The sequence below is a fragment of the Vombatus ursinus genome, unplaced genomic scaffold (assembly GCF_900497805.2).
Source record: "Vombatus ursinus unplaced genomic scaffold, bare-nosed wombat genome assembly UNPS02014809.1, whole genome shotgun sequence".
NCBI classification, from domain to species: Eukaryota; Metazoa; Chordata; class Mammalia; order Diprotodontia; family Vombatidae; genus Vombatus; species Vombatus ursinus.
The window spans coordinates 21,052,356-21,070,771 of NW_020954587.1; the positions used below are offsets into that span (position 1 = coordinate 21,052,356).

The 18,416-nt window shown below is 38.3% G+C and overlaps 1 protein-coding gene across 2 annotated transcripts in view; it reads left to right on the forward strand.

Moving 5' to 3' along the window:
* The first annotated feature begins 1,861 nt into the window (after positions 1 to 1,861).
* APP (amyloid beta precursor protein) overlaps positions 1,862 to 18,416 on the forward strand; it is a 164,249-nt gene continuing 147,694 nt past the window's right edge. The window contains exon 1 of one of the 2 annotated variants that reach the window (XM_027875455.1): positions 1,862 to 2,101. In XM_027875455.1, the coding sequence (XP_027731256.1) occupies positions 2,045 to 2,101 (57 nt within the window). In that variant the 5' untranslated portion in view covers positions 1,862 to 2,044. The remainder of the gene's footprint in view (positions 2,102 to 18,416) is intronic. The other variant, XM_027875454.1, reaches the window with a different exon arrangement.

An 18,416-nucleotide genomic window follows, 5' to 3' on the forward strand; every position in this document is an offset into this window, starting at 1 on the left:
CCTCCCTTAGAGTTTCAGCTTTTAAATCTAATGTAGTCTTGACTGTGGCTCTTTGGTATTTGAACTCTCTCTTTCTTGCTACTTTCAGTACTTTTTAATTAACCTGTTACTTTCAGGAGGTTACAGGAGCATTTTTTCTGTTTCCATTTTGCCCTCTGGTTCAAAGAAATCTGGGCATTTTTCTTCTATTATTTCTTGAAATATGATGTCTGGGCTCTTTTTTTGGTCATAGCTTTCAGGGTATCCAGTGATTCTTAAATTATCTTTCCTTGACCCTATTTTCTAGTCCAGTTTTTTTCACTTGAGACATCTCATATTTACTTCCTTTTTTTCAGACTTTTGATTTTGTTTTAGTATCTTGTTGCCTAGTCATTAGCTTCTATTTTGTCCATTCTTATTTCAAGAGTGTGTTACTTGAGTTAGGTTTTGTACTTTTTGTATTTAGAATTTTCCCTCCAAAGTTTTCCTACACAGTTCTTATTTCTTTTCCAATTCTTGCCTGTAGAGCTATCATTTCATTTCTAATATAGTTTTGACTCTTTTATTAACTCTAATTTCTTCTGGAATTATAGTTGACCTTATAGCCAATCTTTATCTTCCTTTGAGGCTCTTTAGAGTGATAGAGTTGCCAGCTCAACTTTGATGGCCTCTGCCTTTGTCATTCAGTTGCAGGCCTCCGCTCTGCTCTGTTGACTGAATCTGAAGTCCTGTTCTGGATTGCAGGTCCACCTGTGATCTGCAGATCTGATCTGTACCTCTCCATGGTACGAACCTGTGGGCTGAATCCCATAATTTCTCCAGGATCAGAGCTACAGAGCTACAGGCTTACTTCTGAATCTGAGATTAAAAGAGAGAGAGAGAGAGAGAGACAGAGAGAGAGAGAGACAGAGAGAGAGAGAGAGAGAGAGAGAGAGAGAGAGAGAGAGAGCTGTCAACTGACCCCCCAGTCCAATCTGGTTATTTGCCTGAATGTTGAATCTTGGGCTTGAAAAATAGGTCATTATCCATTGTGATTTCTCCTTGCATTCAGTAAATCATTACTCCATCTGATGCTTTCACTCAGTCTTTGTTGGAATAGTTGTGGAACAGAGCTAGGCTGTATAGTTTTCTCCTACCATCTTTGCAGGTGATCTCCAGCTTGGGTCACCTTCAAGTTTCTGTTCTGATTAGTCCAGGAGAGTGAAATAACTTTTAAAGCCATCCCGAGACCCAGCACGCCATTCTTCAGACTATACTGCCTCCTTTTTGATTGTTCAAGGAACTCATTTGCACCTCATAAAGAGATCATCTCCTGGCTCAGTTTTTACACTTAGTTTAACACCTTTTTATCCTTCCACTTTCTTGTGATTAGCCTGAAAGACCAGCTCCCTTACAAGTGCAAAGAGGAAGATTGTACTCCACAGGAAATGCTGCCCCTTCTATCATGTTTTGCTTGTTCCTATGCAAAAGAAATGACCAATTTGGTCTTTATGGCCAATAAATGTGAAACACAAAAGTCGTCCACACTGAGCCTCTGGTTTTCATGGGAAGGGAGGGAGGGTGGATAAGGCTTCATCCAAGCCCCTTTCGAATCCTTTAATCCCTCTTCTAGAATACTGAGCAACCACTCTTCTTTCTGCATCCACCTGTGGGGCTCAAGTGTGCTCACGGTGGCTTGGGGAGGAGGGCTACAAGTGAGGGCTGCTGCATCTGAGGTCTCCCATCTGAGGGAAGCTCCTGCTAAGGCCGGCGCCGTGATTACCCCGCGGCTCCGCTAGGGGTCTCTCGACGTCCCCGTAGCATCCACGCCGTTCTGGATCGCCCGAATCAGGTGACTTCTCTCCCAGAGCGCGGCTGGAGCAGCTGCTTCTGCTCAGTTTCCTGAGCAGCAGCAAGCCAGACAAGGCAGGGAGGGAGGCCACAAGGAAGCGGAGGCGGCGGCAGCAACAGCGGCAGTGGAGGAAGAGGAGGAGGAGGGAGAGGAAGAGGAATAGCGCAGCTGCAGCTGCAGTGGCCGCAAGGAACCCGCGAGCAGCCCGTCTCCATCTCTTCCTGCAGGGTCGGGATGCTGCCTCCGTTAGTGCCGCTGCTGCTGCTCTCTTGGACTGTGGGCGCCCTGGAGGTAGGTGCACGGGCCTAGGGGCCCCGGGAGCTGCGGAAACACAAAACGGAGCAGGATTTTTCGCTTCCTGGGAACCGTCTTTTGCTCCGTCTTTGTCTCTACTGAGTCCAGCGCTTGCAGATTATGGGCGGGGGGAGTTTGCCATAACCACCCGCAGTGGGCAGGTGTCTTTCCCTTCCCCATCTAGACCACAACCTTCCTACCCTCCCTAGCTGATGTTTTTCCTTCCTCTCCTCCTCCCACCTGACCCCAAAAATGACGGCCTTTTTTAAGTTGGAGTGTGACAGACTAGGCAGGGCTGCAGCCCAGCCCAACTCCTTCATGGGCGGTTAAGCGAGGTCCGTGCATAGAAAAATCCAGAAGGCGACCCCGAGCCCCCGGGACGATTGTCCAGGGAAGGATTGAGAAAACTGAGGATGCAGCGGTCACCCATCCTGCTTTTTCAGACCTCTGCTTATTCCCCTCGGTGTGTCCTGGGCAAGGGCAGCGTCAGTAAAATTCACGAAGCAAAGACTAGGACACAAACTCTGTGCTTTATTCAGAGGTTTCGTCCTTTTACCTTCTTGCATTTCCACCACCATCTGTACAAATGCACCTCTCTTATTTCTGCTCTCTCTAATCGCCTCAGTGCAGGGAGGTGGAGGGGGGGGTTGGGGGGAATAGTAGGTATCTGTTGCCAACAGCTAACAAACCCTCGAAGAGCAATTGCCAATTTTCCAATTTTTTTCTCCTCCATCTCTCATGCAAATTGATGGAGAATTTCTCCCACCCCCCCACCCCCTTCCCCTTCACCACACCTTTCCAGAGCCCCGACATGTTGCTGTTTTCCCTTCCCTTCGCTCCAGGAAAACGTTTCCTGAAACAAAAGCCGAAACCCAGCCGCCCTTCCCTCCCTGGCCTCTCCATTTGTCCGGAATGCTGTGGGCAGAGCTGCGGCTTTCCTGCTTTGCAGCTTCTGCTTTCTGCGTGTCCACTTTGGGGACATGGCCGGGGAGGCTCGGAGCACCTCTGTGGAGTGACTTCTCCTGTGCCTTCTCCTCCTCCTGCCTGTGGCCCCTCTGGGTGGTTTTGTGGTTCTAGAACAGCCTGTGTCCTTAAGATTAAATACAAGGAGAAAGGAGCAGGGGGTGTAAAAGCAGGAAGAGGAATGGCTAGGGGTGGCTGGCTATAAATGGGCTGTTTACTCCTTGTATATGAAAGGAGAGGCTTGCAGGGTAAAGATAAGTCTTTAGCTCTGGGTGTGCCGGGGACTCCTGGTTGACCCTCGAGTGGTATTTGGAGAGGATTTCCTCTTCAACCTTGTTTTTAAGATGCAGATGAAAGGGCTGCATTGAGTGAAGATTAAGATGAAGATGGCGTCTCTGCAGTGCAGCAAAGAAGAGCTATGATGAACGCAGCATCCTGGTGAAATTCAACCATCACTTGGTGTTTAGCAAATTTTCTTCCTTTACATTAATTTCCAAGTATTCAGTTAATTTCTCATGCCAAAAATGGAAGTAATTTTTCTTTTTGTCTGAAAGCTTTAAATCCTCAGTGGGTGTTTATATTGCCTGTGGGGGTAAGTGACCATCAGTTGGGTTCCAATTCCATACTTGGCAATTTGTCTCTTGCCTCCACCCTCATCGTCCCCCCCCCCATTATGATAATTAAAATCGACAAAAAAAATACCTGAATAACGGGTTTTTTTTGAAATTCCAAGGAGAATATATGGGATGATGTAACATCACAATTTTTAAAAACTTGCTAGTTTTGTAAAGGTCATAGAACTTTCTGGGTTTTACCTTCCAGAATCCAAAATCTTTCCAATTCTAGCTAAAGAGAGTAATTTTCTGAAAAGATAACTTAAATGTGCCATGATTTTTTTAATCCATAGGAAAAGAGGACTTTGAAGCAATAAAATATAAATGTATTTATAGAATTATCTCACTTTTTCCATGATGAGGTTTCTCCTGTTGATTTAAAAAGCTCTTGGGAATGAAAATTATTACCTTCAATGTTTTGAAGCTTTTCTTTGAAACTTAATGTGAAAGCAACCCTCCTGAATCTTGATTATTTTCTTTTTCTGTATAGTGTTTAGATAATTAAACGGGTACAGCTTGATTCTACAGCATAAGACCTTTGCTTCTATTTTTGTTCTTTCTGCTAGCTTTTTAACCATTTGACTGCTTATCTGCACTTTGCCGGAGAATGGGCCTGGAAAGTTAGAATGAAATTTTCTTAGGTTAATTTTGATGTTTTCAGTTCTAATTGTATTAGGGAGTCATCTGCAAGTTAACCAGTGCTCACATCTGCCTTCCACTCCTTAAATGTAGGTGTTCCTTAATGCTCTGTTATGTTCTCATTCTACACTATACTCCTTAATGATCTGATTAACCCTGATCTATCTTATTTGTGTAGGTGACAAATAAATCTGTATATTCAGCCCTAATGCCTTTCCTGAATGCTAGTCTTGTATTACCAACTTACTGTTGAACATCTCCCTCTGGATGTCCTGTAGGTATCTTAAACTCAATGTATCCAAAATGAAATTCATTGTTTTCCCCCTAAACACATTACTCCTCCAAATTTTCCCATGGCACAACAATGCTTTTAATCAGGTTAGCAATCTTGTAGCCCTCCTTGGCTTCCATATTTAATCAGTTGCCAAATTTTGTCAGGATCCCATATCTACATTGTTTTTTACATTTTTGCCCTTCTCTCCTTTCACACCATAGACACCCTAGTTTGGGCCTTCATCACCTATTGCCTGGACTATTATAATAATCTACTAAGTGATGCCCCTGACTCCAGTCTCTTCCTTCTCCAGTCCATTGTCCACAAGCTGCCAAATCGATGTTTCTGAAACATATCTGATTGTGTCACTGGATACTCTACTCAAAAATCTTCAGTGGCTTCATTTGCTTCTAGAATAAAATGCAAGGTCTTTGCCTGACATTTAAGCCCTCCACCTATCTTTTTAATGTAATTTTATATTATTCTGTGGCTTAGTGAGACTTGCTTGCTAGCCATTCCTCACGCATAACCATTTCTGTGGCTTTGCACAGATGGTCCGTTAACATCTAGAATGTCTTCCTTCTTCATGTCCTTGCTTGAAGGTACAGATCAGCTACTACCACTTAGGAGACTTCGCCTGCTCTCACCCTTTCCCCCTCCTCACCTAGTTATTAGTGTTTTACTCCTGTTGAAATTACTTTGTATTTATTAAGGGACTATTATGGGCCAAGCACTGTCTTAGTTCAGGTTTGATGTGGACACAAAATGAGGCACTGCTATATAGGTCATTCAGCAGTTAATAATAGGAGCAGCTTGAATCAGGATGGCCCATGTCATGGTACTTAGAATTGTTACATCCCTGAAATATAATTTATACACATTCAGAGTGTCAGTTAGGTGGCACAGTGGTTTGGTACTGTAGAGTGCTGGATTTAGAGTCAGGAAGTCCCAGAGTTCAGATTTTGGCCTTAGCAGGGCAGGGTCTCACATAGGCTTGGGACATTTGCCAAGTCTGAATGGCCCTGTCCCCAAGTGGTTGGGCCATTTTATGTCCTTAGGTACCTAGAAGCCATGTCAGTATAGCCAGAGATTACTCCTTCCCCCCTCCTACCCCAAAAAGGCCCAGCTTTGTTGCCTTTTCAGAAAAAACTGAACAAACCCTGGGGGGGGGGGGGAGAAGGGGAACAGAAGCAGCTCTGGGAAATATTAATTATATTACATACCATCAGGGTAAAACCAATACTATTCTAAACTGAAATGTCTTGGACTATGATCCTATTATATCTGTTGGTTGTGAAATAGATAAGGGCAGAATTGAATTAATCTCCTGAATGGGTTTATAATAAGCAGTATTAAGTTCTGTAGAAAGAGTGGGAGTCATGAAAACTGAGTTCTAATGCATGACTTATATTCATCCAACATGTTTTAGGTATCTGCTAAAATAAAAGCTAAGACAGGAAAGAGTTTATGGTCCAGTGGGGTCCGCTAATTAGCTTGCGTCCTTAATCGAGTTCTTTCACCTTTTTAGTCTCCAGTTTCATCATCTATAAATATGAGGAAGTTTCAGGGGTGGGGAACTTGCTGCCTCCAGGCCACATGTGGTCTCAACACCTAGAGGTTCTTGGGTGTGGCCTTTTGATTGAATCCAAGTTTTATAGAACAATCCTTTTATTCAGGGAATTTGTTCTGTGAAGTTTGGATTCCTTCAAAGGGCCAGCTGAGGACCTAGAGGGCTACTTGTGGCCTCAAGGCCGAAGGTTCCCATCTCTGGACTAGATGGATGTTCTGAATTCTCTTCCTACCCTAAAACATTTGGAGATAACTCTCTCTTGCTTTATTTGTACTTTTCATTAGATTCTCTATTTCACTCAGGCTTAATAAATATAGGTATAAAAATATAAGAGACAGCTGTGGTTGCAATTAAGGGGGACGGTAGCTTTTATGTACGCATATTTGCCAGTTTAGCTTATTTCCACAAAATGCTTACACAAAAGTCCATTGCATAAATGAATAGTGAGTATATCCATTTATCCAAGCAAACAGAAATCAGTTAAGTCATACAGATTGTAATATACCAGAAAACACATCAGTAAATTAATTCTTTGGCTGCAATCAAAATTAAATCTCTCATCTCAAACCAAGAGAGAGGGCCTTGTCTCATCCAAGTTAAAAGTTCATATTAGTCTATAGGGAGGCAAGCTGGAAATCAAGGACATGTTGAACAACTCGTTTCCCCTCCATGTCTGTTGCTTTTCTCTCCATAAGTCTCCCAAATGTTTCTGGATTTACATGTGTTTTTCCTTGAAGAAGCCCTGGCACCACTTTTATTCTTTACACAGGTACACAGAATCCTTTCATTCTTTTCATCATTCTGAAGTCATGTCTCCTCCATATGTATGAATGCAAAATGCCTTAGGCTTGGTTAGAAGCCCAGTTCTTTAGGATATTTTTTAGTTGATAGCATTGCTTTACTATGAAGAATATTTTCACAGTTTTTAGTGGTCTGGTCTTAGCATGTTAATCATTCCAGGAGAACCCAATTATTTAAGTATTATGCCTTAAATTCTCTTACCAGGGAGAATCATGTATCATTCTCCAAAGATGTAAGTATTATCATGCTAGATTATGGAAATTGAGAAATTCTTTTTCAGCCTTGAAGCAATGGTAATGGAAGAGGAGATCTGACTTGGGGGAAATCCTTTTGTTTGATGATGGTAATTTTTTGTAGGTGAGGCAGAGAGGTTGATTTGGTACATTGCTTCTCTCTGAGATATCCCTTTTTTGAATTAGAACTTGATTAAATTTTTAAAAGAAAAGAAATTTAGAAAAAGGTCAGATAAAAGAATATCAAAGCACCTGTAGTTAAAAGTTTGAAATTTTTGAGAGGTAACATGTTACATTGGAAATAGAACTATAATTGGAACCAAATGATATAGGTTCAAATTGAGACTGGTACTTAACTGCCTGTGATGGGCCCTTGATAGTCCCTTCCACTTGGAAATCTGTGTTTCTTTAACTCTCTCTGGCAGTTGGAGAGACAGAAAGGGTGTTTTTCATAAAGAATAGTATCATTATTATATACACCATTAGGAGATGTTAAATTAGGATGAATGGGATGTTAAATACGGTTCCTCTAGACTTAGATTTTTTTTTTTAAACCGTTACTACAAACTCATTTGGTTAAGTAATTTTTGCTTCATATGGATTAAATATAGGGACTGAACTTGTGATTTCTTTGGTGTAGGCAGCTTTGAGAGAGGACTTCCTGTACCAGTGCAGGCCTCTAACTTCTCTGGAACTTGTAGTCATTTTGCTGGAGGCACTGAGAGGTTAAGTAATTTGCCGAGGTTAACATATCTGGTATATGGCAGAGACATAATTTAAGCCTAGGACTTTCTGGCTTCTAGGTGGCATACAGCACCTACCTCTCAGGGTTGTTGTGAAGAGAACATGAGATAATATTTGTAAAGTGTTTTTCTAATCTTAAAGTGCCTCCTTAATATAAATGCTAGCTATCATTATTTATTTACTATTATTATTCAAAGCCAATCCTCCATCTACTATGCCACTCTACCTCTAGAGGCACTAAATAAAGAATAAATAACGTAATGTCTGCCTTTTCTGGATTAAGTGTGATGCCCCAGAAGAGACATTTAATTCGTTGATAAGTTGATTTTTCTTAGAAAGGAAACATCTTCTTTAAAGACTGATATTTAACAATAAATTTTTAAACAATTAAAATCCTTTAAATATGATTTTTTTTTCATTATGGCTATAAATATCTTTTGATCATGACAAAGATTTGCAAAATATTTTAATGTAACTTTCAGCAGATATTTTTTCAGCAATTTCTTTTAGTATCTGTTATTTGGCATTGTAATTTGACACTTTATTATTCAGTTGGTTACTTACAATCCTCACTTTTATTAGTTGTGGGACTAATTCTTAAGGCAGCTTCTCTCAGATCCATTTGTCTTCTCTTCTCCACTGAATCTAGGTTTCTTCTTGTTTCTACCTGGTTCTACCTTTTTTTTAAGGACCATTTTGGATGTCATCATCATTGCTTCATCATTGCTTTGCTTCTGTCTTTTAATGCCTTTATAATTTAATCTAGGGACTTATTTTTGAATCATAAAGGAATTATCAGGCCCTGTAGCATTTTAATAATTAGTTTGAGACTGGAGTTTAGGGAAACGTGTATATGTATACACATAAATATATGTACATATGATCAATATGAAAATGTAATACATAAGATTTAAATTATTTACTGCTTCTGGGGGAATGGCTCTTATTTTTATATGTATACATTCCCTATATATCTTGGATCTCAGACTCTTGTCTGAGATATCTGATACAAATTTTTTTCATGATCAATATGTTCCATTCTTATCCTAGCTACATTGATTTTGTTCACGTCATAACTTTTCAGTTTCGTATTATGATAATTTTATCTTTTGTGCTCTTTTCTCTCTGTTGGTTAATAACTCTACTCCTTTTGATATGTGGGAAGGGTACCTGATTTATTTTTCTTCTAATTTCCTTGATAGTGCAACCTTTAATTTTAGATGGTACATCTGTTTTGAACTTATTGTAGTAAATTTATATGATATTGACCTATACCTAATTTCTGGAAAACTACTTTCCAGTTTTTCAGGTAGTTCTCATCAAATGAGAAATCCTTCACTAAGGAATTTGTGTTCCCAGGTTTATAAAAACTGGGCTATTAAATTCAGTTGTTTCTGAGTCTAACTTTTCTATCTGTTCTACTAATCTAAAATTTTTTAATGGTTCAAATAGTTTTGATGATATTATTTTGTAATATAATTTGAAATCTGGTAATGCTTGTGATTCTCTGTAATTTCTTAATTTCCCTTGAGGTTTTAGACGTTTGGTTTTTCAAAAAAAAATATTTTCTGATTCTCAAGTATTTGTTTGGTAGTTTGATATAATTTTAGGTAGTATCATTTGCAGTTTGAATTGTTGGAGGGAATTCAGCTGATCGAAGAGATTACATTTGAGTATGATTTTCATTGTGACCCGGCCCCACAACCGTGGCCAGAAAATATCCTTCTAATCATTTAGATCATTCTTTGCTTCAGTAAAGAGTGCTTTGTAATTTTGACTATCCCTTGGTAGATTAATTCTCAGATATTTTATACACATTAAAGTTATTTTAAATAAGAGTTGCCTCTATTTTTCCTCCAGGATTTACCATATATAGAATATATATGTACATATATGTTATATATGGTTTCAATATAGAAGTTCATTGGGGCTGGGCATTGCTGGCTTCCTGGCAAATGTATAGGGAAAATATTTAGAACCAATCAGAAAGGAAGGCATTTCCATGTCAACGAAAAGGAGATTGGAAACCCAATTGATCGGAGTAAGTCAACAGGCATTTATTAAGCCCTTACTTGTGTGAGGGCTATATACCAAAGTCTTGTCCCAAAATAGTGTCTGGGGGTGGGACGAAGGACTACCCCCATATACTCCCTCTCAGAATGTTAAGTTTCTTTCAAGGTTCAATTCACTCACTGTCTTCTATATGAAGCCTTTCCTTATCCTTCTAACTACTAGTACCTTCCTCACCTAGAACCTTTCCTGGTGTGCCTTAATCTGGTGCCTTTCCTGGGGCCCCCATGAGATTCCCCTTATGTTTTTTGTACATAATTGTTTGCATGTTCTCTCTCCATGAGATTGTGAGCTCCTTGAGGTCAGGGACTGTTTTTGCTTAGTGTTGTGCCTTTGATTCCTTTCTCTTGTCTTATGGCTAGTACTAGCATTTCCAGAACTATATAAAATAATAGGAGGGAGAATGGACATTCTTGCTTCACTAGTGTATTTATTGGGAAACATTTCTAGTGTATTCCTGTTGCGTATGATTCTTGCTTTTCATTTTAGATAGGTGCTCTTTTTGATATTTTAAAGTCAGAAAATGAAAAGGAATTAAGATGCTTCTTGATGAGGGTGAAAGAGGAGTGTATAAAAACTGACTTGAAGCTTAACATTAAAAAAACCAAAACACCAAACCCAAGATCTTGGCAGCTGGTCCCTTCCCTTCTGGCAAACTGAGGGAGAAGAAATGGAAGCAGTTATCAGACTTTATATTCTTGGGCTCAAAGATCACAGCAGACAGTGAACACAACCATGAAATTAAGATGCTTGCCCTTTGGAAGTAAAGCCATGGTTCATCTGGACAGCAAACTAAAAAGCACAGACAGCACCTTCTTGACAAAGGTCTGTGTAGTCAGAGCTGTGCTTTTTCTAGTAGCAATGTGTGGCTGTGAGAGTTGAACTCTGAGGAAAACTGAGTTCTGCAAAATCTATGCTTTTAAATTGTGGTGCTGGAGAAGACTTTTGAGAGTGCCTTGGTCAGCAAGGAGGTCAAATTAGTCAATACTTAAAGACATTAAGTCAAACAAGTTACTGGAAGGTTAAATTCTGAAGCTGAAGCTTAAATACTTTGGTTACATAATAAGAAGATGAGACTCACTGGAAAAGACCCTGATACTGGGAAAGATTGAAGGCAAAAGGAAAATGGGATGGCAGAGGATGAGATGGGTAGTGTCATGAAAAAGATGAACATGAACTTGGGCAGACTTTGAGAGATAGTGGAGGATGGAAGGACTAGGCATGCCTTGGTCCATGGGGTCACGAAGAGTTGGACGCAACTGAACAACAACAACAACATGCCTTTACTTTTTAAAAGTTTTTAGCATAAAAGAGTTTTGTTCCTTGTCAGAGACTTTTTCTGCATCTATTGATGATCATGTGGTTTTAGATGTCTTGATTTTTTAATATGATTGATTACATTGATTCTTTCCCTAATGTTGAAACATCCTTTCATGACTCATATAAATTCCTCTTGCTCATGATGAATGATTTCTTAGATAAATTACAATAATCTTTTTTATAAATTTTTCTTTTAAATTACATCAGTGTTCATTAAATTGGCATATAGTAGTCTTTCCGTGTTGTATCTTTTCTAAGTTAGGTATTAGGACTATATTTGTCTTATAAAAGGACTCTGGTAGGATGTTTTCTTTCTCAATATTTGAGAATAATTTTTGATGTATAGGTACTATCTGTTCTTTCAAAGTTTGATAGAATTCTTCTGTGAATAGATCAGGACAAGAAGTTGTTGCTGTTATTTTTTCTCCCCCTTTGGTAGTTAGCATATAACTGTGCATAATATGTTCTGATTATTCTTTTTATTTCTTTTAATTTTGTTGTGATTTCACCTTGCTCATTTATTGTTCTATTGGTTTGATTTTCTGCCTTCATCTTTTTAGTCAGATTCACTGAAGGAGTTTATCAATTTTATTTATTTTTCAAAGAACCAGCTTTTAATTTAATTTTTTATTTCTATGGTTTTTTCAGTTTTTCTATTTCCATTCCAATTTTAATAACTCCTATTTTTTGTTTATTTTAGGTTTATTTTCCAACTTTTAAAAATACATATTCAGTTCATCAATCCTCTCCTTTTCTAGTTTGTTAATTTATGATTGTAAGGTTGTGATTCCCCCCTGAGGATTACTTTAACTGTATCCCAGAAATTTCTGTATGTTGTTCCACAATTATAATTTTCTTTTTCCTAGTTATTGTTTCTTTGCTTCGTCCTTTGAATCCCTCATTATTTAAGATTTCATTGTTAAGTCTACATTTGGGTCTATATTTTTTGTTTATTGTCTCTGAACCATTTTCTAGTCTTATTTTATTAAGGTATATTTTCTGTCTTTATATCTTTGTTTGCAGTGTCTCACTGTCCTATTGTATGGTCAATATTTGGAGAAGTTCCATGTGATGCGTAGATGTATGTACTATGTGTGTGTATGTACTGTCTCATTTAGAAGATGCCATAAATCTTTTAACCCTAGTATCTACAGAAATTTGCTCAGTTCTGTAGTTTCCCTTTTGTTTATCTTTCTGTTAGACTTACCTACTGCTGATGGAGGGATATTTAAGTATCCATTATTATTTTCTTTCTGTTTCTGTCTTCTTGAAGGGCAGATAATGTTTCCTTTATGAAATTGGGTGCCAAGGCATTTGAAGTTTATGTTTTTTATTGATATTATTTTGTTGTCTGTGGTTCCTGTTGGCATAATGTAGTTTCCTTGTTTATTCCTTTTTATTCTTTGAATATTTGTTTTTTGCTTTGTCTGATAGCATGATGGCAACTCCTACATTTTTTGGATTCACCTGATGCATACAAAAAATTTTTTTCTTTTTATCCCTTCACTTTTAATTTGAGTATATTTTTGGTTTTTAGATGTATTTCTTGGAAACTATAAATTACAGGATTTTGTTTTCTTAAACGGTCTGTTTTATTGGATTATTTTATTGGATTATTTAATCCATTTATATTTAAAGTTAAAAGAATTATGTTTATATTTTCTTCCATCTATTTCTAAACTTTTTTGAGTTAAAATTGTTTTTCCTTCTGCTATAAACGCAGTATCTTATTCCTTCAGTTTTTTTACTTTTATCTTTTTTAAAGTGACCCTATTTTTATTGCTTCTCTTCTGCTCACCTCTAATCCATTCTTCTCATTTGTTACCCTTTTCTTTCTATTTGGGATTTTGTTTATTAATTCTCTCCTGATTTTATCTTGTTATATATTTCTTCCCTCTCTTTTATCCTCTCCCTTAGTCAAGTAGATACCCTCTTTTCCCCTTCAGCTAGTCCTGTTCATTAATTTTTTTAATTTTTATTTTTTGTACCCCTTTACAAATCGAATTTCTCTCACCCTTTTCATTATTTATCTTCCTTTTCTGTTTATCCTAGACCCTCATTCTGAGTCATGACCCCTGTAATTAACTGGTCTTTCTTTTCTCTGTACTCTTCATGTAATTAAAGCTTCCAAGGTATCCATTCCAGGCTTCTCCCTCTAGGTGTCTTCTGCCACTCCCTTGTAGGTTCACTGCCAATTGTTGCTGGTGTCAGGGAGGATGTTGCCCCACTATTGAGCCATATTCTCTCTTGTTGACCTTTTTTTGTCCATTTCCAAAGAAATCTCCCTGTGTCCATGCTCTCCCACTCCTCCAGGTGCTAGTTGCTTCCAGGGATTCCTACTCTCCCTCTCCTAATGTAAAAGAAGTAGAATTTTCATGCAGGAAATCCCCCAGGCCTCTTTGAGTATAAGGTCCTCATCTCCCTCACTAACCATTTCTCTGAGGAAAAAAAGAACAAAATTTAAGGTATCTGGAAAAAAATAACTGACTTGGAAAACAGATGAAGAATCATTTGAGTCATTGGACTACCCAAATGCCATGAGCATAAAGTCTAGATATATTTTGAACATTTTTTAAATTGCCTAGATCACTTAGAAATAGAGGCCAAAGTAAAAACAGAAAGAATGCACCTATCGTGTCCTGAAAGAAACCCCAAAATGAAAAAGTGCCACAAACCACCAAAAAAGGAAGAATTCAAGTAACAAGGAGCCATAGTTAGCACCACACTTGATTTACCAGCAACTACATTAAAGGAATTAATATGATATTCCAGAAGACAAAAGATACTGACTAATAATCAGTAATACCTTAGTAAAATCGAATGTCATCCCACAAGGGAAAAGATGTAGATTAAATGCGACTTCCAAGCATTCTTAATTAAAAGACAAGAGCGGTTTAGTAACTTTGAATACAAAGACAGGAGTCAAAAGAAATAAAAAGGGAAACATTAGCAAGCAGTCTTAAGGGACCAAACAAATATAAACTGCTTGCATTTCAATATGGGGAAATTGTATGTGTCTTCTCAAAATTATATCCTAATCAGGGGCCATAGAGGGAATATAATTAGACAGAGGACCTTGTAATGGTTGTTGTGTTTTGATGATCTTTAGAAAGGGGAAAGGCAGGGGTAGAGGAATATACTGGGTAGAAAAAGAAGATAAGAGGATGGGGAAAATTATCTCACATAATTGAGGTGTGCAGATAGAATTTTACACAGATAGGGAAGGAAGGGGTGGAAGGGGAGGGATGTGTCTGACACCTGAATATTATTCTCTTCTGAACTGATAAAAGGAGGGGTGAATGCATGCACATGTTCGAGCTCACACTTATACACACACATACATACACACATATATACATATACATACATGCACATATGAAACCCACATTTGGGTACAGAAATACATTTGACTCGAGAGACACAGGAAGGGAGAAGAAAAAAGGAAAGTGAGTAATAAGAGCGTAGATTAAAGAAAAGATTAATTTTAAGCAAAACATAATTAAGGAGAGTATATTTCAAAGAGAGTCTTGAAAGAGATAGTGTCTAAATACTTAAAGGAAAAAGTAAAAGACTTAGAGGGAATCATTGTTAAACTATAATAGTTGGGGGCCTCAGTGTGACTCTTTTGGGGAGGAGAGGTGAGATGGAGAAAATATGAGTCTTTGTTTATTTAAAAAAATCTTTAGTGTGAGAGGATTGCATCTTTTTAGAAGTTCTGGTGACCATCTTCTCTTCTGTTTTAATATCTTCTCAGTTGATTTATCTGCTTGTGCTCAAGGATTTTATTTAAATTTTTTTCAATCAGAAAAAAATCTTTTTCTCCCTCCCACTTTAACAACTCTTCTCCCTTTCCCCACTAAGAATGAAAGAAAAACAAAACTCCAGTTACAAACTTTTTATAATTAAGCAAAACAAATTTCCCCATTGGCTATATAAAAAAAAAATATGTCTCATTCTTCATGACTCCTTTACAGCATATTTCATCATTGTCTTCTGGCACCATGCTAAATCATTATGAAGATCAGAGTTCCTAATTCTTTCCAAGTTATCATTACCATATTGTTGTCATTTTAAAAATTGTTTTCTTGGTTCTATTTACTTTATTCTCCATCAGCTTTTTCATTTCTGCATATAAGTCTTTCCAGATTTCTCTGAAACCATCCCCTTTATTAATTCTTAGAGTACAATAGTATTCCATCCTATTTATATACTTAGTTCAGCCATTCCCAATTTATGTGTACTTCTTCATATTCCTATTCTTTGCTACTTCAAAAAGAGTCAGTGGTATTTTTATACCTCCTTTTTTTTGTGTACATCTAAACTAGTTTGTTTTGCTTAGAATTAAGCTTTCTCTTAATCTACACTCCCTCTAATTCCCCTTAAATTAGAAAGTAAGTGACAAGGGAATGTTAAACTCATCAAAGATTTCAAGAGAAGGTAATTTAATTAAATACTTTGATCACAAGCAAATAAATCAAGAAGTGACACCAAAATTGTAAGAAAGAATGAGTGCTAAAATGTAAAAAAAAAATTTTTAATGACCCCAAATTAACATAAGACAAAAAAAATTGAAATAATACCTGATAAAACACAAAACCCTGTCTAATAGCAAAAGAATATGAAACAAGAATTCCAGAGACATAAAAGACATAAAAAAGGCAGTTAGAAGCACTCGTGGCTTGCACAGCAGAAATAATTAGCACAGGAGAAAAAAGTTGAAATCACCGTGGCAAGTGTCCTTAGCAGCAGAGAAAGAAAGATGAAAAACAATTTGGAAGAAGAGAAGTGAAAAGGCAATAATACTAAAGAACACATGATCTCTATATAAGCCAAACCCATGAATCTGAAAGACAGTATGTATTAAATTAAAATGATGTTAATAAAACTGTGCTTCTTGGCTGTGTTCCATTATAAACTTATTTCTAGATTTTAAATTATTTCATTGTTTTTTTGTTTTTTTTTTGGTGAGGCAGTTGGGGTTAAGTGACTTGCCCAGAGTCACACAGCTAGTAAGTGTTATGTCTGCGGCCAGATTTGAACTCAGGTCCTCCTGACTCCAGGGCTGGTGCTCTATCCACTGTGCCACCTAGCAGCCCCTTTTTTTCATTTTTTGCATCAGTCTCACTAAACAGTATCTCCCCTAAACTACCCTGTCACTCAAAAAAGCCATCTTTTAATAAATATAATAAAGAAATTCATGCATTGGTCATGTGTGAAAACCTGTCTTCTGCCCTCCCTATGCTTCATGAATAGGCAAGAAGTTTGCTTCATGCTTAGATTTTTGACTTGGTATGAGTATTCTTTTCTACAAGATGTTACTCCTAGAACCTTCCAGCTACTTGTATCTTCTTTCACTAAGTTACTCCTGTCTATTGTATAGTTGGTAAGAAGGCAAAAAAAACAGACCTTTTTTAAGTGCCTACTGTGTGCCAGACATTGTACTAAGCACTGAGGTTAGAAAGAAAGGTAAAAAGACAAGAAAAGAAAGGTTAAAAAGCCCTTGAGGAGCTTGTAATCTAATGGAAGAGACAACATGGAAATAACTGCACAAGCAAGCTATAAATTAGAAATATCAGTAGAGGGAAGATGCTAGAATTAAGGAAAGGCTTCCTGTAGAAGGTGGAATTTTAGCTGGGACTTGAAGAAAGCTAGGGAAGCTGGGAGTCAGAGATGAAGAGGACCAGCATTTTATGCATGAGTCAGCCAGGGAAAATGTCCAGAGTCAGGAGACTTGTTCAAGTCTTGTTCAGGAATAGCAAGGAGACTACCAGTATCATTGGATTGAAGAGGACATGGAGGAATATAAAGTACAAGAAAACTGAATAGGTAGGAAGGGGAATCATGTTATGAAATTTCCCTTTCTCCCCTCTTCTTCATCTCCCATCACTCAAGTGTCTTCTGTCCCTCTCTTCTCCTTCACTCTTGTCTCACATGATGAAATGACTTTACTCCTTACCAAGGCTAACCCCTTTACTTACTCAAATAATTCCATCTCATCCCTTCCTTCCCAAACAGATTGCCGCCTCCACCTCTGTCACCCCTATTCTTTCACTTATTTTCATTCTCTCCCTCTCTACTGGCTCATTTCCTACTGCCTGCAAACATACTCATGTCTTACCTATCGTGAAAAAACCCTCACTTGATCCCTGCTCGCTGTCATCTTACATCTCTTCTGCTGTTTGTAGCTAACCTTCTTGAAAAGGTCATCTATCTATACTAGGTGCCTCCACTTTCTCTGCACTCACTCTCTTCTTAACTCTATACAGTCTGGCTTCTGACCTTATCATTCCACTGAAACTGCTCTCTCCACAGTTACTAATGATCACTTAGTTGCCAAATAAAATGGTCTTTTCTCTATCCTCGTTCTCGGCCCTTCTGTGGCCTTTGACACTGTTGATCACTCTTTCCTTGATATTCTCTTCTCTCTAGGTTTATGGGACACCACTCTTCACCACTCTTCTGGTGCTTCTCCTACCTATCTGACTGCCCTTTCTTGTGTCTCCTTTTTGGATCCTGCAGTTCATGCCCTCTCTCCTGGGTTCTCTTCTCTTCTCCCTCTATACTACTTCACTTGGTGATCTTGTCAGCTCCCATGGATTTAATTACTGTCTTTATACTGATGTTCTCAAATCTACCTTTCCTGCCCTAGTCTCTCTGCTGACCTCTAGTGTTGAATCTCCAATTGCCCTTTCAGACATCTTGAACCGAATGTTCAGTAGACATCTGAGTAGACATCTGAAACTAAATTTGTCCAAAAGAAAACTGTTATCTTTCCCCCTAAACCCTCCCTCCTACCTTCCATGTTACCGTAGAGGGCAACAGCATCTTCCCAGTTCTTCAGGCTCGCAACCTAGGAGTTACCCTGAGTTTCTCACTATCTCTCACCCCTCCATATCCAAGCTATTACCAAGGCCTGCTGATTTCACCTTTGCGGTATCTTTCTTATACTGCCCCTTTTCTCTTCTGACACTGACACCACTCTAGTGGAGGCCATCATCACCTCACATCTGGATTCCTGCAGTAGCCTGAGGGTGGGTCTCCCTGCTTCAAGTCTCTCCTGTCTCCAGTCCATTCTCCATTCAGC